Source organism: Syngnathus leptorhynchus, chromosome 12 (genome assembly GCF_054491065.1).
Source record: "Syngnathus leptorhynchus isolate UIUO chromosome 12, UIUO_Slep, whole genome shotgun sequence".
Taxonomy (NCBI): Eukaryota; Metazoa; Chordata; class Actinopteri; order Syngnathiformes; family Syngnathidae; genus Syngnathus; species Syngnathus leptorhynchus.
The window spans coordinates 3999174-4023052 of record NC_141206.1 but is presented as its reverse complement, the minus strand read 5'-3'; the positions used below and the strand labels follow the sequence as shown (position 1 = coordinate 4023052).

The 23879-nt window shown below is 38.1% G+C and overlaps 3 protein-coding genes across 5 annotated transcripts in view; 2 read left to right on the top strand and 1 right to left on the bottom strand.

Moving 5' to 3' along the window:
- Positions 1-115: 115 nt before the first annotated feature.
- Positions 116-15209, bottom strand: atp8b1 (ATPase phospholipid transporting 8B1). Its single transcript, XM_085926757.1, has 30 exons — positions 14928-15209; positions 10617-10804; positions 10215-10312; positions 9948-10061; positions 9768-9866; positions 9526-9587; positions 9205-9277; positions 8814-8884; positions 8255-8337; positions 7906-8064; positions 7500-7588; positions 7031-7221; positions 6638-6722; positions 6330-6453; positions 6212-6255; positions 5967-6123; positions 5659-5847; positions 5451-5563; positions 4952-5116; positions 4711-4822; positions 4502-4577; positions 4166-4298; positions 3759-3887; positions 3533-3689; positions 2878-3101; positions 2707-2790; positions 2054-2299; positions 1730-1868; positions 1467-1597; positions 116-1355 (listed from the first exon to the last, which is right to left on the bottom strand). The coding sequence occupies exons 1-30, from the start codon at positions 15080-15082 to the stop codon at positions 1125-1127; spliced, it is 3921 nt and encodes a 1306-aa protein (XP_085782883.1). The 5' UTR covers positions 15083-15209; the 3' UTR covers positions 116-1124.
- On the top strand, positions 15081-18786 carry txnl1 (thioredoxin-like 1). Of its 2 annotated transcripts, none has more exons than XM_085926761.1 (9): positions 15081-15241; positions 15974-16124; positions 16881-16977; positions 17256-17429; positions 17555-17677; positions 17833-17902; positions 18054-18226; positions 18357-18461; positions 18543-18786. In XM_085926761.1, the coding sequence occupies exons 2-9, from the start codon at positions 16027-16029 to the stop codon at positions 18570-18572; spliced, it is 870 nt and encodes a 289-aa protein (XP_085782887.1). In that variant the 5' UTR covers positions 15081-15241; positions 15974-16026; the 3' UTR covers positions 18573-18786. The 2 variants fall into 2 exon arrangements, with proteins under 2 accessions (XP_085782887.1, XP_085782886.1); XM_085926760.1 differs by having other exon boundaries at positions 15094-15252.
- A 664-nt stretch (positions 18787-19450) lies between these two features.
- wdr7 (WD repeat domain 7) overlaps positions 19451-23879 on the top strand; it is a 41995-nt gene continuing 37566 nt past the window's right edge. For both annotated transcript variants that reach the window (XM_085925880.1, XM_085925881.1), the window contains exons 1-10: positions 19451-19598; positions 20784-20955; positions 21473-21579; positions 21699-21777; positions 22009-22183; positions 22596-22672; positions 22763-22882; positions 22985-23130; positions 23263-23362; positions 23442-23589. In XM_085925880.1, the coding sequence (XP_085782006.1) occupies positions 20797-20955; positions 21473-21579; positions 21699-21777; positions 22009-22183; positions 22596-22672; positions 22763-22882; positions 22985-23130; positions 23263-23362; positions 23442-23589 (1111 nt within the window). In that variant the 5' untranslated portion in view covers positions 19451-19598; positions 20784-20796. The remainder of the gene's footprint in view (positions 19599-20783; positions 20956-21472; positions 21580-21698; positions 21778-22008; positions 22184-22595; positions 22673-22762; positions 22883-22984; positions 23131-23262; positions 23363-23441; positions 23590-23879) is intronic.

The window sequence follows — 23879 nt, the reverse complement described above, 5'->3', positions numbered from 1 at the left end:
ACATATTGATGATTAAAAACGTAAAAAAAAAAGTTTAGAATTTGATGTCAGGGCCCCTTTAAGTGAAATACAATTCTACATGTCACACACAAAAGGAGATGAGAAGAAACCAGAGTTTCAGATTGATACATATACCCTTGACTTTTATTAACAACACTATGATAAAATATCAACTCAACCCAACAACCACACAAGCATTTCTGGTTGAACTGCCTTAATCATTAGGTTAAAAAACACATCTGCAAACAGTAACAGAACAACAATGTCTCAGTTTTGGCTCAAATGTGTATGGCAGATAAATAAATTGTAGGGCTAATGAAATGACAATTTAATGTAAACAAACATTTGTATATTTACACGCGAGGATGCAAATATTGAAAAATAAGGGGAAGATTAAGATTGTTTACATCTATCTACTGGATAGAAAGGAGGGATTTTTTTTTAGGCATGATAAATATGATTTGGACTGAATTACATTACAAAATGAGTGATTGTGAGAACTGTCTCAGGCACTTGATTCAGCAGAGGAGAAATGTTCACAAATTAAATGAAGTGACACTTTACAATAATCCAAGTTGCATATATGACAGTAACATTCCTCCTTAAAGTATTATAAAAATTTTGAACTGTGTTAAAATAAAAAGACCATCAGTTTAGAATTTTAACGGACAAAAACAAATGTAACAATTGAATCATTAATTATGGAGATAAAATGTGATAGAAATGTTAATTTCAAGTGTAGGATGGAGCTGGAATCATGTGGCAGTGGTGGTGACAAGGGGGAAAGGCAGGTTGGGTGAGGTTAACTAACTTAAAAAATAAAGCTTTATGTTTTAAAATCCCGAGTTAAATAAATGACATTGCGAGTCACACAAAATGTCAGTTGTTTGTCTTTGGTTTAGCATATAAGAGTCTGTGCATAGAGGATGGAAAAGGTGCCTCAGTTCTTTTGTGATGTCACTTTCAAAAGCACTTAAACATCCATTTGAAAATATATCTCAACTTAAATGTCTTTTCTATGCCGAGTTTTCCAGTCTTGACATCAGTGTTGTCGCAGATGGGTCCCCCTTCGATGGCGATTCCAGAAATGGGAATCCCAGCATATTGTCACTAGTCTCCAATCATCAAGTGTTCTCACCTCTTTCAGAAACCTCCCTGATGCTACTCTGGGGCCCAACCCGCGACGCCGGGCGTCTCCGAATGCTCCGCCCAGAGGCGATGAGGTCTGCATAGCCTCGGGAGTGGGAGAAGGCATAGCCAGAGCGGCGGGAACGTCCGCCGCGTTGGAAGGCTGGCGCCCTTTTATTTGCCTCCTGTTGCATTTCCAATTCATACCTCTTCCTATTTCTCTGGATCTGGGGAAAAAAAATATGAAATGATTCAACTCCAGCTCACAGGCAACTTTGATTAGTCAAACTAAGTTGTCAATTTTCCTTTTCATTTAAGGCCTTCAAATTTGACCTTACCTTATCTCCCACGGAAGGATAGATAACTTTATGTAGGAACTGGATGCAGATGACTGGCAACAAGCTGATTCCCACTGTGAGGATTATGGTTAACCACAAGTAAGGCTGGCGGAGAGCGTTTGATGCTGCCCCTGTATAAAACGGAATATTGTTAACACGGTTAGTGACAAAAAGACATCGGAGTTTGAGCGCCTTTTATTTGAGCTCTTATTATGGCATCCAGATATTCACACTGTAGAGAAGACGTTAAATGACTGACTGACCTGTGAAAGTAAAATGGCGAGGAAAGATGACGTGAATTCCAGCACTGTGCAAGTCAAACATAATGCCAAAATAAATGGCTATGCTTCCTAAAACAGCAAAACAGTTGACAAAGGTCCAGTAGGAGGTATCCAGGGAGATCTAAAGGCAGCAACAATGATCATGTTTTATATTGTTTCAGTTACAACACTGAACAAAAGATGTCCTCTCTAAACATTTCTCAATGACACAAATGTCATTGTAGATATTCAAGTGGTCGTCATCAATAAATTCTGATGTCAAAGTTGATTTTGCTATACAATCTGGCCATTGTGTGAGTGACTAACCTGGAGGTTGACCGTAAAAACCAGCGATGAGGCGGTGACAACGGCGAAAGACTGGTAATCTGAAGGTGCTTCGCCATCTTGCCCCATGGTTTGCAGGAATGCTCCGTAAGGAATGAAGAAGATAATGAGGGAGACGAAGATGCCGTGGAACAAGCTGATGAAGAAGTTTTTGTAGTTGAACAAGGTCCCTTGCTGACCAGGTTGATATAGCTTGGGGAATTTGAGGCTCAGTCTGTCATTAACATCCTGCGGCAAATGGAAATGGAAGAGGATCACTTGCAGATCTACAGATTGATTTGCCACAGATCAATTTGAAATAATTCATCCTAAAAGACAGACAATTTCTGGAGTTGTTGGCAATAGATTTTTGGTGTGTGTGTGTGTGTGTGTGTGTGTGTGTGTGTGTGTGTGTGTGTGTCAATAGCAATGGTATGGGAAAACACAACCAGTACAGTCGCACACCTTCAATTCAATGATGCATGCTAACTTGATGTCATTCTATTTACATAGCTGACAGTGGAAACTGTACGATGAAATGTACGGCTTGGTGGGTAAATATTTCATTTCAGAGTTAAACACAATGCATAGAAATATAAAAGTTGAACCTTCAGATGTCAGTACATCATGTTGAAGTATGACAGGGTTGTTTTTACCTGATCGAGGAGTCCAACTAGAAGAACAGGTAAGCTGCTGTAAAAAAGATTGTAGAGCGTGATGAACCAGTCCTCATAGGCCACCTAAAGACAGATAACAATTACAATGAAATATAATACCTATATAATGCCTAGGATCACATTTATTGTTCAGGAAAGCATGATCCTGACCTGTGCAGAGTATCCGCTGAAGAAAGAGTACCAAAAATGGACCAATGTGAAAGCAAAGTTCTTGAAGAAGAAGAACCGAAGGAACTTGCACATTCGAATGTAGGACCAGCGTCCGTGCACAAGCAGGAGTCGTTGCAAGTAACGGAACTGAGCAAAAGCAAAGTCACTGGACATCACAGCCTGCATCCCCTCTTGACCACTGATGCCAACCCCGATATCTGCGGCTGGAGGAACGGCAAATGGGGGAATAAGATGTTGATGATGCAAAAGAAAGTGTGCCATGAAAATGTATGTACAGTGGATCTTCACAACGTAATTGCTCACTACTTGCAAATTCATTCATTAATGGATTTTTTTTTTTAGGAACATATTCAGCGTTCACGGAAAAATTCACTTGTAAGCATTTTTAAATTACTACCTACTGAATGTTTTGTGTATTTTTAGGAATGTTTGAAGATGTTTTTAAGCACTTGAAATTTGATGTGCTTTGGCATAATTTATGGATTGAACTATAAAAATACGCAATTAATAAAAACTTTTAAAGGGAACATTAATTACTCAGAGAAAACTGCTATTCACAGTCAGGCTGAATAAAGATGAATATGGGCAAGATTAGTGATGATGAAATGTTGTAGATACATGATGGCATACATACTCTTAATCATGTTGACATCATTGGCCCCATCACCTATGGATAGCGTCACTGCCTTCTTATACTTCTTCACCAAACTGACCACATTAGCTTTCTGCTTTGGTGTCACGCGACAGCAAATGACTGATTCACACTCACAAGCCATGTCCACAAAGTCAATCTGGCAAGAAAAAATACTTTCATCACTCAAATCATTTCAACTGTGCATTCTCGCTTTTTTTTTTTTTACCTGTCTCATCTCCTTCTCCCATTCGTTCATTGGCTGTCCGTCCTGAGGGCTGTTGGGGGGCGGTCGCTTTCCCAGACGACGAAGACGCAAACGGCGGCGTTTCTTCTTCTTTTCGTACAGAATTTCGTTCTGAGAAAGTGAAGGCAAAGTACAAGTTGAAACCACTTTCTTCAGCCGTATTTAAGTACTGTGACTCTTCTCTTCCTAAGCACCAACTCACTATTGCATAATATTACTTCAAAAAATATATATATCTTTTGTATATCAGTACATTTTAAAGACTAATACTTAAACAGAGCATTTTTGGAAAGTGGTACAGAGAGGGGAAAAAAAATCACAGTCGGGAATATTTAGATTAAAAATGAAACGGTATGGAATTAAAACAAATCAACTAAAATAAAAATTACCAGCCATCCTCCGGTGATAATGAGCGCATTTTTGCCTGGTTCCGGGAAAAATGGCTCTGCAAGTTTCTTTCTGCCTCGGCTCTCAGTGGGAGGCTCGCGTCTTCGCTTCGCCTGACGGAGACTTAACTTCTCACTGATGACAAACAAATAAATCCAGTGACAATGAGTCTGAGACACTAGCCTAACTATGATACTTTGCTTTACCAAGGAAGCAAGTCTTCTGAAGCATATTTTTACAAAGTTGACACTATAATAACTGAATCCTTCACATTTTGCTATTGTTAGATGATGTTTGTAGAGAAATGGTAGAAGATGATTCCTCAAAAGATAACTTACTTGACATTCTCTCCATAATGAATTTGCATGTCATTCGTCAAAAGGGAGCATGAAAAACCAATATTCTCTGCCGTTTCTGGAAGAAGGAAATAAAACAAAATACAGAAATTAGTAAATTGGTACTCAAACCATTTTTTTTTTTACTCATTACTTTAGCATAATTATCTGTACATTTTCTTTCATTGCTTGTTCTCCTGAATTTCCAGTACCTTTCTTATCTCCAGTCAAAACCCAGATCTTGATATCAGCCTGTGCCAGTTTAGCGATGGTTTCCGGTACTCCTTCTTGCAGTTTGTCTTCGATGGCTGTTGCCCCAATCAGCTGAACAGAAAGGCAAAGTTTTACATACAGACATATAAATATATATATATATATATATATATATATATATATATATATATATGTATATAACTGACAAAAGGTTCAAACAACAAAGCATTTTCCACCCACCATAAGGTTTTTCTCAATCATCTCATACACTTCATCGAGGGCAGCATCTCTGTTGACCAGGGTGACCTGAGCATCCATGTGTTTCCTGGACCAGGCTTCATACTCACTACTGCTGATGTCTTTGTAGCACAGGCAAAGTGTTCGCAAGGTCTCGTTGGCAAATTTCTGCAGGGGAAATAGCAACGTGTTCAACACTGTTTCAGATATTTTGTGCATTTACTATCACTGGCGGAGCTTGTGGGAGGTCCGCGGGGGCACTGAGCCCTTCCCATCTGACATATGCTCTGGTGCCAGACCAGATAAGTGTCTTAAGTATTTTTATTATTCCAGGATTTCTTTTTTCACCCCCCCCCCCCTAGGAATCATATAGTGAATGTTTGGTATTTTTTGAAGAATTTTTGGGTGTTTGTAAATTTTTATTTTTTTGTTTTAGATATCTTTGATCCTCCCCAGACCAAATCTTACTTGTTGAAATCAGAGTTAAGCAAAATGAGCTCACATCCAAAGCAATCTGAGTTGACTCCTTGTGCTTAGAATTGGGTGAAAGTCGCTCGTAGATGACCGTGTCAGCTCCTTTGCAGTATAAACGAATACGACCATCTGGAAACTTCACTGGAAGACCAAGAGATTAATTTCATTAGATTCAACGTTCTCTGCTTAATGCAACATTCGTGATCAAAATGATGTGTTTCCGCGAGTACTCATACAGATGATAGACATGCGTTTGCGGTCGGAGTTGAAATCGAGCAGCGCTAACATCTCGAAAGTTTTCTCCTGTTCCATTTCTCTGATAGTGATTGTGTCCTGAGTTCGGGAAAGAAAAACCAAGCCAAAGTTCCGAGCTGCTGTCACCAGTGCGCCCTCATCTGGGGACGCTGCTTGGTACACCAATTCACCTAAAAGAAGGAACATAGACTACATGTTAATAGTTTGACATAGAACACTTGCATATAGATTAGATTTCACAAATTGAAATGAATATACAATATCATCAACATGAATAAGTTATAATTACCATCCTTGTTTTCCACCATGACAGTATGACAAAGGGAGAGGAGTCTGAAGAACTCGATTGCCTCTTTATCCTTCTTGGCTCGCAAACAGGCGACAAGGGAATTGTCCATAAACTGGAACTTTTTGTCAGCATACTGATTCCAGCTCCAGTCCACTGGCTTTTAGGAGAGATACGTTTTCTTTCGAGACACTGAGATCCAATAAATAGAACTAAAGAAAATTATAAACTGATGTTTTCAGTATTACCTTTCCGCGGTCCAGACGCACTCCCTCAGCAGTGGTTGGGTCACCTGTTATGAATAAGGCAAAATCTCAATGCAATATAATTTCAAAACAGAGTCTATATAATAAGTTTGAACTTTACCATAGCTGCGCCCAGCGATAGTGCACTTTTTGAACTGCATAATGTTTTGTGTCAGTGTTCCCGTCTTGTCTGAGAAGATGTATTCAATCTGTCCAAGCTGCTCATTCAGGGTGGTGGTTCGAGCCTGTCGAGAATTGCATCAGAAGGGATAGCCCCGATTGAATCTCACAAGAAGTGGACTAATCCCAAAAGCAAAGAGTCATTCCAAACATTTGTCATACTCAAATAATTGAAGTCAGAGTGTTTTTCAGGCTACACCTACTGTAAGAAAACAACGCCCCGATATGTTTTGTGCATTCACAACGTACCTTTGCTGGTGTGTCTTTCTCTGCATAGTACATCTGCAGGTCCCAGTTGATAAATTTACTCTGGCCTAGACGGATCACCTCCACACTAAACACAGAGCAACCAAAGAATACTGACACATTGGAGTGGTGACCTTTTAGATAAACAATAATTTACTTCAGAGCTTATCAATTTGAAATAAAAAAAAAAGGTAATATTTCAATAAAATAGCTCCCAAAAAAAAAAAATTGTCGATTAACTGTGATGGATTGTACGGGTAGGACTGTCGCAACACGAAGTGAAACTCAATTTTACAATTTTCTGTTATCTTGTTACCACAACAAAACTCTTAAATATTATTATTGATATTTATCAGTATCAACAGAGTCAGATAAGGGATTATTCCTTTTACTAACCTGACATAGAGTGAAATCGGTACCATGGTGTTCAGAACAATGAGGTAGCCCCAGAAGCTGAGGAATCCTCTATAGGAGGTACCGTCCTCTCTCCCGTCATACAAATACCAGGCCTTGGACCCGATTTCCTCATACCAGAAGCTGTGACCAATGGCAAGTCCCGCTGCCACCAGGATCAGGAGAACAAAGATCTATCGAGTTGTCAAGACAAAAATCACATTTTTTAACACACACTTCTAATAAGGACAACCTGATGTTTATGAAACTGCATTTCCTTTTAGGTTCAGGGAAGCATTCAAATGAATGCCGCCTACGTTATTATGCCTTCTAGGCATCAAGACCATAAATCAACGATAAAACCACACGGTTGTTTCATCAATTAATCAATAACTATGCTAATCTACACCATGTTTGTATGTATCAAATCATAAAATCCGTAATGATTGCAGGTTATTCAAGTTCAACTCACAGTGTAAACCATATAGTTCATCAGCTCGTCAATCTTGGTCCTCTTGAACCTTGATTTTCCACCATTTCTCATGATTTTTGTGTCCGCACCTTCAGAGGAAAAAGCAAAACTTAAGGAATAGGGAAGGGACAGTACCGATACCAGGTATCAGTATCTATGCCGATACCAGTCCTAGTTCAATGTATCGGTACGCAAGACTTTTGTGAGTGTATGATCAGGAACTAGAAATATGTCATTATAAGATGTAAAAATTGCCATGAATTTTACAGAAAATTCGATATTGGAATATAGAAGTACTTCTTTAAGTTGACTTCAAAAGAACACACATCGGATGTTGTGTATAGAGCTACAGACATTTTATTGTCAATCAGTAGTATACATTTAACACATGAAGCGATATTCGAACCTGCAAAGATGACAACTCCATGACATGCTTCAGTATTTCTGACTTTGCAGCCTCGGAGCAGCATGTTGTCCAGGTCTAGCGGATAGCGTTCTCTCTTCCAGTGCATCACGCCAGTGAACTTATCCAGACGGTTGTTGGGCTCCTCACACTCAATCAAAGCTATAAAAGAGATGGGGTCGCATAAATAGTCCAAATAATTATTTACAAATTAAAACAATAAATAAACATCCTGCATGTACCCTAATTAAAAAGTAGATATTCTTATTTTTTTAAAATACATTTTTATCATTTGTATTACTTATAAGTTCATGAACTGAAATTCAAAACAGATACAAGTTAAACAGTATACCATCAAACTGAGCCATTTGACGTTCCTCCTGTAGTCTTTCATCAGTTACTCGAAGTCCCAGCTTAAACTTTAGGTTGGTTTCTCTGAAAAGGAAAAAAAAAAAAGACACACAAGAATTCATTACCAAACATTGGGATGGGCGTTGGATGATGACGATCAGAACAGATGTTCTCGATGAATAAAAAGATCCACATACAACAAGCACTTTGTTTCGATTACTTTACTAGGTTTCTGTTCGTATCATCTGGGCATTTATAGTTTGATTTTAAATATTTGAAAATAAATATTTCTTTGTCATAAAAAAAAGAGTCACGTCAAAGAGAAAAAAATATTTGCTGTTGGCTTCCTTGACAATGAGTCATGGTAATGTGTTGACAAAGAACACGGAGAAGAAGAAAAAAAAAGGCAAATACAAAGCCTTTGCTTCATCAATCAAATATAGTTCGATATGTGTTGACATTTTAAATTCTTGACTGTATGTATAATTGTATAAGCATTTCCTTGGAGTTTTATTTAATTTATTTAGAGAAAAGATCAAAATTAAATATAGGGGCCTCACCCATCAAGCTCTGCTGTTTCCACATAGCAAAGGCTGTTTGGGTTTGAACTAGACAAAAGCAATATGTCCGCCTGTAACACAAAACAAACAATAGAATCTGACACACTGGACAAGTCATGCAACATACCTGTACAACACAGTCAGAGCCCATTTGAATTGTGAGCAGCTAAAGCAAAATTGTTTAAATAGAATACACGTACGGTAGCATATCATTGTTCATTTATTTATTTTGTTTGTTTAATTTTTTGTATTACAACAGTAGTATTGTGATTCAGACCTTTCCTATTGGTCAACACAAGCTCAAGAAATAATACCAAATCAAATTGCAGGCCAAATATAGACAAACAATCATACTCACATTTACGTACACCTATGAGTAAATTACACATACCGGAATGAAGTCATTTTTCTTCAAGCGAATGACATCTCCCACCTCGATGTGTCTCCACTTTGACTCTTGAAACCTGAGCAAGGAATATAACGGAATATTGTCACAATTTGTCAATACAAAAAGAAAAGCTCATTTTAATCTTAAATGGAAAAAAGGCAACATATAAGATATCATGAAATGACAAACAAGAAAATGGTAGTCTTAAAAATTGAACTGAAACGATTTGAGGCAAGCTCTTTCGATTAGTAGTGCAGTTTTCTTGAAAATTCACCCAAAATAAAAATAAAAAATAATGGCAAATTAACATGCACAAGTTCTGACCTGCCATCCAGCAGAACCTCACATTTCCTATTATTAATCTCCTTGTCCATCCTGTGTCGAGCCTGAAAGGTAAATCAAGCAAGAGGGACCGTGATTTTAGCTAACTCAATATATTGACTATCAAATAGCATCAGAATTATTTGTTGCCATTTAAACACAAATATTATATATATTATATAAATGCTAAATTCCATATTGTTTCAGTAAGCGCAGGATGCTGACAGTAGGTTTGCTTTTCTTACAAGATCGTCCACCAGGTCTTTGATGGCAGTTACTCCCAGAACCACAACCAGAGGGATCAAGGTGGTGTACCAAGGCAGAGTTGTAACTTGTGGAATACACTACGAAAACAAAATGTATATTTCATTAATTGACAATTATCTGGGGTTTTTTTTGCCACTGACGAGGCATGGAAATTGTACCTGTAGAATGAGCAGAGCCAAAAAGTATATGTTGGCAACCCTCTTAAACTGCTCGTACAAGTTGAGGGGAAGAAACGTGAAGACATTGTATTTGTACGTCTTGATGGCATTTCCCTGAAAGAAGAAATATCCAGAATGACGACAATCATTTTTATGACCTTGCACAAGTGAGATTTACATGATGGTTTGAGTACCATAAACTAAATATCATATGGACAATGAGACAAATCATTTTGTTTCATGTTGTATCGTGATTTGTGCACTTACAGAGTATCTGCTCTTCTTGATGCACAGGAATACTTTTTTTTCAAATTCTGGCAAGTGGTGGTAACCTCGGTCATTGGCTTTCACCTTCCAGCCAATTTCTAAAAAAAAAAAAAAAGAAAAGAGAGAGGATATTAAGGTTTGCGTTACTTCTGACGTCACTTTTGCATAAAATTGTCCCAAATAGTTCAAATTAAGCAATACTCCCTCATACTCAATACGCAGTGTATCATTTTTGTACTGACTACATGTTATAAGTATCATCAAAGCATAGCCACATTATTAGATCTACGTATAACTTAGAAAAGATCATTTATTAGCATAATGTATTATATATCCTGCTCGTGGACGGATGGACGGCCAGACGGATAGGTAGGCGGTCAGGCGGAGGACGAATGGTCTCACCAGTGGGTCTAACTTCCACAGGGGGAGGTGGGGCTCCTGGCGCCGGTTCTTCTTCTTCTTCCTCATCTGTGCTCACATCCAGCTCATCATCCGTCTCATCATCACTGTATGGCATGACCTCATCGTTGGGCCTCGTAGACCCGTGGGTGCCAGCCTGGCGCGTCGTCATTTTGACGCTGCAAGTATCTCTGAGAAACGAAAAAGGATTCAGATTTTACAATCTTTGATGCTGTTATGCTCCTCGTAAGTAAGAGCAATTAATTGCAACAGGTAAAGGTATTGTCTATTCAAAAAGTAGGTTGGGATTGAAAACGAGAGCGGGGTAATGGGTTTGATTGGTAAGTTGTCTCGTTTATTGCTTAAGTGAGGCGTAGACATGGTTCATTGCGAAAGAAAACGTTGTAAGCAGACAGTAGATCATAACCGCTTAAGACTTGTGGTGCTATGTTGCCGCAGACTAGACTGTGTTAGTGATAAGCCCTGCTCAACATCATAACAGATTGACACATTGTTGTTATAATTGGACTATGGAACCGACTAGAGAGTGGCCTATTTTCTTTTCATGGCAAATTACATGCACTTTCATTTGTGTTCAGTATGGCAACTGAGACGGACAAATCTTGATTTAAAAATGCAAGTTATTTTTAAAATCAAGCCAAATCATCCGGGTGAACAACATACCATTCGTGAGGACAAAACAATCTTTCCATACGGTTGTTACGTCAACTCTTAAAAACACGAATGTGATTGGGGGGGAAAAAAAAAAGAGAAACAAAGAAATGAAAACAGATCGCCATTAATGTTACATGACTTGTTTTCATTGGCGGTCTCAAATTTCTTTTTGAGAATGTACTGCACCATCAGACTATAAATAATATTTCCTTCCTGGAGTGAGAATGCAAAAACACCATGCAGCTGTACAAGCAATAAGACATGTGAAGCAACATGTCGTCGTGGTGTACAGAAAGTTGATGAATTTAATTATTCGAAAACTGACCTAGGTGAAGTTTAGCTTGCATTGTTTACGACTGATAGAAAATCATTTTAAGGAACATCTAAAACATAAAACTGCTTCATTGGTGGCATCAACTGACTTAGAAAACAGGTTTGCTGGTATCTGGCTAAGGGATGTAACTATGGAAACAATGAGGGAGGGCGGGGTAAGTGATCTACTGAGTGGGTGACGACAGTGAAACTTGAGAGTATGTGTGTGTGTGTGGGGGGGGGGTCGTCTCAGCTCTCGCTCAGACGGGTAAGGTGAAGTACACCAAAAAAAAAAAAAAAAAAATGGAATATCAACACAATTAGTGAGAAAAAAAAGATGTCACTCCGTGAGCAAATAAAAATAGAAGGGATTGGTCGCCACCTGTCATGTAACATAATGGCACCCAATTATGAAACAAAACAACACAAGATAAAAGTTCAAATACAAACTGCGTTTAGATCACATCTCAATTCCATTCTACCGTATCATTGACTCAATAATAATGAAATCATAGGACAGCAAATAAAAGTTGAGGATTTCTCAAGTGATAACGTTCCATAATGAGAGGTCTCCATGGTTTGTGTCTGTGGTTTCCTAAGGCATCTGTCCTGTGACAACTGACACTAATCTGTCCATGAGGGCGACGCACAACTCATCATCGCTGCAGCACCTAAGGTTCCTTTGCAAGTGTTTTAAATAAATAACTTTCAAATCTGTTCTACAAGCATGAGCTGTGGCTTGTTTAGTATTTATGTAGTATTAGAGGCTAAATTATTGTCAAAGGGATGAAGGACAGCATTGTATGTGGGGGAAAGATTCGGCCTTTTTAGAAACTGTTTCTAAATTTTGATGTACAGGTAAGATGGACTCCCTCACTCCGCTTTTAAAGCATCTGTATTGTGTAGTCACAAACATGTCAACAATTTAAAGAAACCACATTTACATGACAGAACAAGTGACTGATAATAAAGTCAACAATTGACTTGGAATGAAAAGCTCATCAAACAAAAAAGGTTTTTGGATAGAGATTGGTCCAGACTGTCACAGACAACATTTTAATATTTGGAGATTTCTTCTTTCCCATATTTGAAAGAGTAATTCAACATAATATTTTCTCTCTTTTTTTTTTTTTAAATCTTCTTTTATCTTATGTTTTGTGACTGATTTAGCCACCTTATATTTTAGTAAATACAAATCCTGATTTGCTCATTTCAGAAGATGAAAGTTTTTGTTTTCTAGGGAGGATTTATCAACCCAATCCTGTCCAATGTATTACCGATTTATGTAAGCCTAGAAAAATAGCTGCATCTTTAAGTCATACAATTGAGAAGGTGACAACAGGCAATTGAATGATGGCATCAAATGAAAGCTATTGACTTGGACTCGAGTCATAATTGAGATTCTCCAGCAGTTGGCACAGCAGGACTTAAACTAATGAAATCCACTTAACGCCAGTCCACAGAGATCCCATGCTGGTATATCTCCCGTGCATTGCACCAATAAATTCCTATGCATATTCATGTCGGCTGAAAAAATAAGTACTTTATTTACAGAGGTCTATTTCTAGTTGTAAAACTCAATCAAGCCATGGAATCATCAGTTATAATGAATTTAGACTCACAGAAATAATTCCTTGTTTATGTTGATTTTAGATGGCAGAAAATAGTAAACTTGAGTTTAAATGACGTTCCAGCCTTACGGAGAAATTAATCTTGCCCTAATTATTACAAGGCGGATTGACAATTTATTCAACATAAAGGACTATTTCTGGGTGGGTGGCAGTTGAATTGTAAAATGTTGAACATTAACTTAGCTCGTCTCCGTCCCTAGTGGTGATTTGGTAATTGGGTTGACTTTGGAATACGCAGAAAATATTATCAATGAATTCAACTAAATTTAATTTAAAAATAAATGGAAAAAATATTGATATTTCTCATGATTTATCTTTTAATGATTTAAGTACTTCCAACAGTCAGTCCCTTCACATTCTTGTAGTCATAAATCTCACCATCAATGTGAGCGCTTTGAAGAAGACAGACAATATTTCCCCAATCAAAACTTTGGATCATTGCTTGTTTAAGGTAAACAGTGGGGGCAGCGTTAAAGGGCTTCACCAAGTGAAGATTAAACCTTTCAAAACATGTACTGTAAAGCTATTTTTGGTGTGTTCTGTGCTGTTTTAAGAGATTCTGATTGCTGATTACACTGTCTTGCTACAAAATGTTTGAGACAGTCGTGGGAAATTATGTCTAGTCATCCACACGTGATGTCATCGACATTGAACCTGGCTCACCTGGTTCCAAACAGTGTTTGACGGAATTGACGTCAGGGACCTTTCCAAAGCTGTCCACACCAAACAAAAACAAAAAATAACCTTTGAGTTCTAGGGCACAGTTATGGTGAAAAACAAAATGGCCTTCTCCAAGTTGTTGAATCTGGTTAATAAAATATTGCCTATATGTTTTAGTAGGGGGAAGAATCAGAATTCAGGGGGAAACGTAAGGTTCTTATTTTGTTTATAAATTATAAAGTTTTGTAAACTGTAAAGTTAGGGCCTATGTGTTCTTGTTGAAGTGGAAACTCATCAGTAATCCCAATTTAAGATTCGCAAAAAAAAAATAATAATAATAATCACTATTTGGATGAAATGATTTGAGTTTTATTCTCAAAGGTGTACAACAAAAGATCAACATATTTTTGATCTCACATTGTGTGTGCAGTTTGTAAATAGACACATGGCAACAAAATTGTGAAAAAAATGGACATAAATAAAATTCTGCCTTTTCAGATGATTTTAAACAGTAATTTGTTGAATTACTGCAGTTGCATTTTGTAGTGGTGGTGTACAGCATCACACTGTGACCGACTGGAAAGGTTTGCTGTATCATGTAGCGAAAAGTAACCAAATTCATCTTATATGAAGCATCACTGTAAACTACATCATTGTTTACTTCCTAAATTGTGCATTGAGATATTTGATTTAGTTTATCCTATGAAATATTAGGCCTGTGCGTGTCTTTATCGCAAGGTCAACCCACAAAAATATAGATATTGTTTGTTGGAAAGCACATTTGTGGCTTGAAATGTGATAATGGAATTTAAACTGTTAAGTTTTGGCTCAATTCCAACTGTACAATTTTGATAGGGCTAAAATATATTTTGGATACAGTTAAACAAAAGAACATATAATTTTGACGGGGAAAAAAATGTGAATGGAAGAGTAGTCGCTCAGGTGAAGCACTGACACTCCCTTTAAGGTGTCTTGATCAACAAACTGAAACGTCACCGAGTAAGACTGTCTCTGATTAGAATAAACTTATACTTACAACGTGTTGTTTACTGATGAGTGGTAATATTTTTTTTTTAAAAATGAAAGAATCCAGCTCTTTAGGTGTGAGTCCGACCGCTCTGTTGCCGCACCATGTTTCCTTGTTCCTGCTTGAAGAAGCTCCACGGCACCCCGCCCTTCCTCCTCCCCCATGCAACTTTACCTGCCTGGCCCTCGCCAACCCACGCGACCGGTTTGACACGTTCCACACACCACATTGCACCCTTGCACACACAAACACACGATTGTAAGTAAGCAGTGTGGCATTCAGGGACTGCAAGATCGACCTCCTCACAAGTGAGCACCGGGCAGGTACTGACAAGGTGTGCTTGACAGATCAAGTGGTATACGTGTGATTAAATGATTATTCTTAATTAAAATCTTCAATGAGAATGACTATTGTAAAATATGTGAGCTTTGTAAATCGGTTAGCAACCTTCTCTACATGTAATGTTGAAAAACAAATTTACTTGCAAACTTACTTGCATTAATAATTATGTTTACTCCACATTGGTAGTTCCACGCTTTTGCATATTTGCCTTTCAGTCTATGGATTATAAACAAAAACATGCATCCATGTCAAACTTAAACCAAGTCACAGAATCGTTTTGACCAATGTTATACATAAAATAGTGGGAAACAATGGATATTCATGACCACTGTACAAATCTGTTTTTAAAAAGTAGTTTCCCCAGTCCGTTACATAATATAATGTTTATAGAGTTATTTTTTTTAGCCTCATAATAACTCAAGGTGCAAGAAAAACACAGTTACAAGTCTTATCAAGCCGACATAAATATACTGATTTGTTGTGTTCACACTCCAATGCTGAAGGTGGCGGTAATACAAATGTGAATGTGAGACGGCGAAAAAACAAGCCGCGCCTTTCCCCACTCCTATTGGTCAATCAGAAAGTCACGTGTTGATTCACTTGCCCTGTCTGGAGTGTTCCTGAAAAATAGACAGCCAATTTGAGCTACTTGTGCAAAGCTAAAAACACAACAATATTATTTACAATAGTCAACCATAGTTGTCTTCTTTCAGAAATATATCGCCAGTAACTAGACCACACTTCCTCCATCGTCTGCAAGTCTACCATGGTCGGTGTTAAAGTGATTGGGAGTGATCCGGAATTTCTACCGGAGCTAGCGGCCGCCGGCTCGAGGCTCGCGGTGGTAAAGTTCACAATGGCCGGGTAAGACCCACGTTGGAGTCCGTCCTACAATCAGCTATGTCTCTTTAACACAGACCCCTTGTTCACGAATGGTCAGCATTTACTATTTAGAAGAAATGCCATTAACGGTGTAGATCTGTATCTGAAAACTAAAAACATGTATGGTGTGTCTATAGGTTAGCATTATGCTAATGTTAGCTTTTCTAGCTGAGTTGCTTACAATGACATTGCATTATTACGTTCGGTCACTTGGCTTTGGGACATTGTGAAATCTCATATAATGGCTTATAATGTAGATCGAGAATAGAACATCAGATTGTTGATCACCACTTAGAAGGCATGGACTCTACAAAATTGTCTAATTTGCTTTAGTTGTACAGTATTTTGACACTTGGTAAATATCTCGTGTGTTTGCCATCAGTCATTCTGCCATATTATATGTAGGTGTTCAATATTTAACTTCTTGATTGCATGATGACAATTGACTGCATATTTTGGTCACTTAGTTAGCAATGAACCAAACTCTAATTTTGAGAAGAATAATAATCATAATAATATTGATAATAATTTAACTGTGGTTACATGAGTCAGATAGTCATATCTAGACTAGGATGCATACAAAACAGTACAACTTTATTTAGTTTGTAACCAAATATAGCTCTGCTACATGCAAGGTAGATCTTTTATTGTATGAAGTGAGTTTATAGTCATCAACATTCACTCGCGTACTTTTTTGTGACTACAGCATGTTTATAATATGTTCTGCTTGCCCCTCAGGTGCCGGCCATGTGTCAGAATAGCTCCAGCGTTCAACATGTTGAGTAATAAGTATCCCCAGGTTGTCTTCCTTGAAGTTGATGTCCATGTCTGTCCGGTCAGTCTGATCTCAAACACAACAAATAGGATGCATCATTTCTTAAAGTGATAAAATAATTCCCTCCAAATTGAAATAGCAAAAGAGATGTGGTTTACAAACATTGCATCTGTAAAATTCTTTCTCCTCATACCTCATCCAACCTAGAAGTTTGTTAGATTTTTTTTTTTTTAATCTGTGATGTTCACACATAAAATAATTACATTTTTACGAGATAAGGTTTTCACATGGATTGTGAATTCTGATATTTGTCAACTCGCATACTCTCTCTTTCCTAGACAACAAAGGAATCCAACAACATATCAGCCACACCGACGTTCTTATTCTTCAGGAACAGGGATCGGGTTGACCAGTATCAAGGAGCAGATGCAGCGGGTCTTGAGGACAAAATCAAACAACTCACAGAAAACGATCCAGGAAACAGCGAGGACTCTGACATTCCAAAGGGATATGTAAGTGGGCATGATTTTGTCACATATAAGCTATTTCATTACAAAGTTGCACCATTATTACCGGCTTTTATGCTGACTTTCCAAATAAAGCTAAAATGCAGTATAGTACGTTATTTTGGTTCCAGATGGACCTCATGCCTTTTGTCAACAAAGCCGGTTGCGAGTGCCTCAACGAGAGCGATGACTGTGGCTTTGACAACTGCTTACTGAAAGACTCGTCCTACCTGGAGTCAGATTGTGATGAACAGGTCAGAGCCCTAACAGACAACAAACCAGAGCAACAGGCTAATTTCATCTTCTCCGGATATTAACCAAAACCGGCCATCGACAAGCAATGTTTTTATGTTGATGTGACCGCAATAAGGAGGAGGTAATATTTGAATATTGCCTCTGTTTTTTGCAGTTGCTGATAACTATCGCCTTCAACCAGCCTGTGAAGCTCTTCTCCATGAAGCTGCAGTCCTCAGACTTTAGTGAGTTTGTTTGTACTGATCTCCACTTGAGTCAATTGTCCTGTCCTCAAGAATGTTAAACAATATTTTCTGACAATTATTTGCCTTCTTTTCTGTCTATTTATCATTTTTCCACTCATGCTAAATGTTGTACGCCTTGTCTGTGTACCAGCCCAGTCCCCTAAAGTGGTGAAGATATTCATCAATCTCCCACGCTCGATGGGTTTCGACGATGCTGAACGAAACGAAGCCACTCAAACTCTGGAACTGGCGGAGGAAGACTACAAAGACGATGGAATCATTCCACTGCGCTATGTCAAGTTTCAGAATGTGCAGAGTGTAACGGTAAGAACCAGAACACTCTTGGTACCTCTATGTCGTACTGAAGATTGATATAAACACGATCATTTCCACTTGACTAGAAAAATGCATTTCCAGTATATTTTTGTCTTCCCCCCCTCCACCTATTCACCAGTTGTTCATCAAATCAAACCAAGGAGATGAGGAGACAACAAAAATAAACTACTTGACATTCATTGGTACTCCAGTACAGGCCACCAACATGAATGACTTCAAAAGGGTATGTCTCTATTACAACAAATAGAAAAAATTTGTAAAAAAAAAAATTTTTTACTAATAAATGAATGGTCTATTCATGCAGGTTGTGGGAAAGAAAGGAGAGAGTCACTGATGGTAGGAAAGAGGAGGCTGCTGATATTTTAAAGGACTTTTCCCTTTGCCAAAGCTGCCACACTTCATGCAGATATCGACACATACCACACAAAGACGCGCTCACACTCCTCAACTCCTGATTTAAAGAATTATCAGTGTCTGGGGACTCTCAGTCTATAAACATTTGTATTGTAATTCAAATTAAAAATCCTGTAAATAAAACAGTCCTTTTGCAAAGGCATGTGTGTCTTTTCTGATTTTCTGGCAACTCTTCATGATGCAAGAGCTTGTAGCTTGCTAGTACAAGTTCAGAAACATTTTTAACATGTTGAAGTTCATGATGGAATATCAAAATATTTATCACAGGAGCAAAATTGCATTCAATGGATGTGTTCTGATTTTATTGTTAATAATATTGAGCGAGTATTTAAGAATACAAAATAAACACGCATGATTTTTTAATCAATTACATTTCAAAGTCAAAGTCCGCTTTATTGTCAATTTCTTCACATGTTAAGGCACACAACGAGATTTGCAAATACATGTAGAGTCAACCTTGAAAATTCCTCAAGTACCACCAAAACGAGCTGGTTTTCTTAAAAAGTATATTTAAAATGATCAGAAACGTTATGCACATTTTGATCATTACACTGCACTTAAAGAAACAAACTGATACCAAAATGTTTCAGTTAACGTGTAATGCACACAAAACGAGCTGTTCAAAAACGTAGAGAAATTAAAAACTGAAGTACGACTGAACTGCACTCATCAAACATTACTTGGTTAAAAAAAAAAAAAAAGACTGGAGGACAAGAACTCAATGATGCAAGCCATGCTCTTTTATTTTGAAATAAACACCCGGATGCGTTTAGTTTCTTAGCCTAACTATGTCTCGTGATCAATTGACTGAACGTCACGCAAAGGATTGCCAGAGCTAAACGCTCAAAACAAGCAGCGATTTTTTTTCGTTTTTATTTATTACCGATTGAGATCTTTTCGCCTAAATTCAATACGAAGGAGATGCATCAGTGATCTGTTGTTTTGGGTGCGTATCCACGACCTTAAGCGCTGCATTTTATCCTATGAGCTGCGCTTTAGCAACCCGGAAGTCCCGTCATAACAGTTTGGCTTTAGTGCGGCATAGCATCTTTGTAGCCGATCAGCTGTTGTTTGTATAAAACGGGGGCCATGAAAATGGAGTAATGTGTAATTTAAACAATTCATATGCAATTCTGCCTTAGCTGCACTTCAATGATTACTACTGCCACTCAATTATTCTGTCATCAGCATTCCTCTGATTAAACATAATTCTAATTTATATCCGAGTCAATGGATGCAATACAAATGTAACGAGTACTGCGCAAACTAAATTGAACGGACGGTACGTCACTTGAACAAACCCTCTTCAATTTGTGGTCGTGCTGCTGCACGCTATCTCTTCTTTGGGAGCTACAAATCGCTTTATATGTATGCACAATTTGAGTGAGCGATCAATGTAATTCGATTTGTGTGTTTCTATAGAGGAAATTCGATGACTATTGTTAATAATTCCTGCACACAACTGAGTATGATCATGTTACTGACAGCGCATAATAGCACTGTTGTTGGTGGTGACAGTGGCGTGTATGTCATGTACAAGTTTCTGTGTATACAGTGATCCCTCGCTACTTCGCATTTCGTTTATCGCGGCTTCACGACATCGCGGATTTTTTTTTCCAAATGAAAAAAAAAAACATTTAAAAGTTACAATAAAACTTCTAAATAAAGGAAACTTGTGTCTAACCTTTAGGACAATAGTATTGGTCCAAATGTTGTCTGTTTTTGCGTGTTAGCACGATTCTTTCCACTAACTCGTTAGCCTGCCCAGTACTTCTTGTTGGTGACCGTACTTCGCGGATTTCACTTATCGCGGGTGGTTTTTGGAACCAATTATCGGCGAAAAACGAGGGATTACTGTACTTCACTCCCCCAAAACAAATGTGTCAATGTCAAGCTTTTATTTGTGTTCACAAACCCTTTTAATTATTAAATGCTAGTTGTGCATAATGTTAAAATCCTCGCAATATGATGTTTGTGTTCACAAGTAGTTTTATTTTGGGCAATTTTCTAAAGTGTAGTGAAAATATCCATGGGTCAGCATATATTCGTTGGACAATTCTTTGAAATGTGCAATTTATTTATACTTTCTTTTGTGTGTTTACTTACATTTATTTCAACTCAACCCTATCAGACAATCCAGCACAATGTCAGGGAACAACCTGGTTCTACCTATTGTACTATGGGGCCGCACCGCTCCAACCCACTGTATCAGCAGCCTGTTGGTGATGGACGACTTTAGCACAATCATCACTGGTTGCCATGATGGACAGATCTGCCTTTGGGACATGACGCCGGAGCTGGAGGTAGTGATAAGATCACATATTTTATTCTTTCTCTGTTGTTTGGTAGGGAAATCCGTTCAATGGGTGACAACGATCGAGAACCACGGTCATGGACGATGCAAATTATTGACTCAAAATTGCTCTCTTTTTGCAAAAACTCTAATAATGTAGTGACCCCAAATCAAATGTTGAGCAAAGCTCTATTATTAGCATCTCATCAAGCATACAACCACAATAGCAAAAGATAATGGGTTTTGTACATTCAGGTACTCCTTACAAAAGGTTTATTTGGTTACAATTTCAAATTCCAACTGGGATGGACACACAGATTACCACAGACTCGGAACAAGTCGAACCAATGTTGTTTCAGTGGTGTGTCCTACTGACAGAAATGTATCAAAATATCCCCCTAGAGACTCAAATTTCCTGCAAAATCTCTTTGTTTGCGAGCAGACCTTTGTTGTCCCTGCAATCATGCTGGATTTAAGCCATTCCTTGCTGCTTACATCTTTAATTGTCTTTCTTTCCATTTTGTCAGATTTGTCCCAGGGCCATGTTGTTTGGTCATACGGCCTCCATCACGTGTCTGTCTAAAGCGAGCGCCTGCAGTGATAAACAGTACATTGTCAGTGCGTCAGAGAGTGGGTGAGTATTTATTTGTTTATGTATTTATTTCTTTATATAGTTATGTATTTATTTATTTATTTTATTTTTTATTTATTTATTTATGTGTTTGTTTGTTTGTTTGTTTGTTTCGTCTCCAGGGAGATGTGCTTATGGGATGTAAATGATGGCCGCTGTATTGAATTTACAAAACTGGCTTGCGCTCACACCGCCATACAGGTAAATTCATTTGTAATATGTAGTGTGTATTGTTTAACTAGAAATTACAGTACATTCAAAGATAAGTCTCTTTCTAACAGTTACCATTAAATTCTCATATCACAAAAATTGCATGGAATGCGCGAGTGTTGAAATAACTTACAATCATTCATGAGATTTAACTCTTGTCATTTCTTCATCTTTTGTTCTGTTTTTTTTTTTTCCTGTGACTTTTCCTTTGTGATTGTCTAGTTCTATCAGTTCACTATCAGTACTCAGCGTGAAGGTCGCCTCCTCTGTCATGGTCACTACCCAGAGATTCTTGTGGTAGATGCCACCAGTCTGGAGGTGTTATACTCGCTGGTGTCCAAAATCTCCCCAGACTGGATCAGCTCCATGAGTATTATCCGATCACACCGCACTCAAGGTTTAAAGATACTATTCACTTATTCCTATTTATCCTTTTGCCCTGAATGGAATATCTGTGTGAATTTGCAGTGTTTTTTTGTTTTTTTTTATAAGGCTATGGAGAGGTGTTGAAATAAGTACCTGTCTTGAGTTTAATTTGTTTAATATTGTTTTGCATCGGTGTATTCTGCAAGTGGTTTTACTTCCTGCTTACTCTCTATTTTTTTTTATTGTAACACTTCTTTGAACTACATTTTCTAATGTTTGTAATTGGTCATCATTTACAAATGTTTACAAGGACTGTTGGTAATTGATTTAATTTGCTTGCAAATAATTAATTTACACAACAGATTAAAATTACAGTACTACACATTGGTTGTATCTTTATAGAGATACAAACTTGCATGATGACTGAGTTTTTTTTTCTCCAGAGGACACAGTTGTGGCAGTGGCAGTCACAGGCATTTTAAAAGTCTGGATCATCACAGCAGAGGTCAACAGGATGCAGGTAGGCTTAATTCAGAAAGTGGAAAGCCCTTATTTTATGTTTACAAAAACGTATATATATATTCATGAAAAATAAAAAACATACTCTCAGGACCTGGACCCGGTGTTTGAAGAAGAATCCAAACCCATTTACTGTCAGGGTTGTCGGAGTATTTCCTTCTGTACGTTCACTCAGAGCAGCTTGCTGGTGGTCTGCTCCAAATTCTGGAGGGTAAGAGATGCCCCTCCAAACAAAGTGTTGATCATGCAGATTAGTGGAGGAAAAACACCATTTAGCCTTAAATTGAATCCCAAATATCTTTTTGTTTGGCAGGTTTTTGATGCAGGAGACTATTCACTGCTCTGCTCCGTGGCCAGTGACAATGACAAGGCCTGGGCTGGAGGAGAGTTCATCGCAGCAGACAAAGTCATCATCTGGACTGAAGACGGCTGCAGTCACATCTATAACTTACCAGCCAGGTTAATATTTGCAATTAACCCAACTTCATCATCATCTACATCATCATCAACCAGAAAATCGCATAAAAGTCCAATATAGATAAAAAAAAAGTTTTACCTCCCTTTTATTTTAATCTCCATCTGCTTTTCCAGCTGTCTCCCTGCTAGTGTGCATTTCCGAAGCGATGTGGGCAAAAAAGAAGGCTCAATCCCGCCACTGATCTACACCATAGAGAATCTAACAGACAGTCAGGTCAGTTATGGAGCTTTATTGATAAACACAAGTTAATTGTCTTATTGGTCACATGTCTCCAAATTGTGCTACTTTCCAGCTCCTGATATGTCCTCCTGTGACTTGCTTCTTTTTTGGTCGACGGGAGCCTTTCCACAAGCTACTGATCCAGGGAGACTCTGCTGGCAGACTATCTTTGTGGAGCATCCCGGACTCTTCGCCTCCACGGCCACTGTCAACTCCTGCAGGTAAGGACAAATGAGACATCAAAACTACACCTGAAAGTGCAGATGTATGAGAGTGGGAAAGCATTCACATCCAAACAACAGCTCTGAGAGGCTATTCTGATTTCATGGAAATAAATTCAAGTAGAAGCTGTCTCAAAAGCTCAGAGAACAATAGAAAATTATTTGTTTGTACTTGAATATGTCAATAGTTTTTTGCAAATTTATTTTGAAGACACCCCCCCCATGCTTTTGCTGGAGCACTCCTGTGTATCCCGGGACCATAATTTGAGATTCATTGCTCTACACAACTG

What these genes read in the sequence shown, in the direction of transcription:
- atp8b1 (XM_085926757.1), bottom strand. Translation starts at nt 15,082, where the DNA reads ATGGGGGAGGAGGAAGGGCGGGGTGCCGTGGAGCTTCTTCAAGCAGGA. An exon ending in GAAACAGCAGAGCTTGATGG is followed by an intron (nt 8,338 to 8,813) that starts GTGAGGCCCCTA and finishes TTTCCTTTTCAG; the next exon opens with AGAAACCAACCTAAAGTTTA. An exon ending in CATTATGGAGAGAATGTCAA is followed by an intron (nt 4,299 to 4,501) that starts GTAAGTTATCTT and finishes GTTTGTCATCAG; the next exon opens with TGAGAAGTTAAGTCTCCGTC.
- txnl1 (XM_085926761.1), top strand. Translation starts at nt 16,027, where the DNA reads ATGGTCGGTGTTAAAGTGATTGGGAGTGATCCGGAATTTCTACCGGAG. An exon ending in GTAAAGTTCACAATGGCCGG is followed by an intron (nt 16,125 to 16,880) that starts GTAAGACCCACG and finishes CTTGCCCCTCAG; the next exon opens with GTGCCGGCCATGTGTCAGAA. An exon ending in ACATGAATGACTTCAAAAGG is followed by an intron (nt 18,462 to 18,542) that starts GTATGTCTCTAT and finishes CTATTCATGCAG; the next exon opens with GTTGTGGGAAAGAAAGGAGA.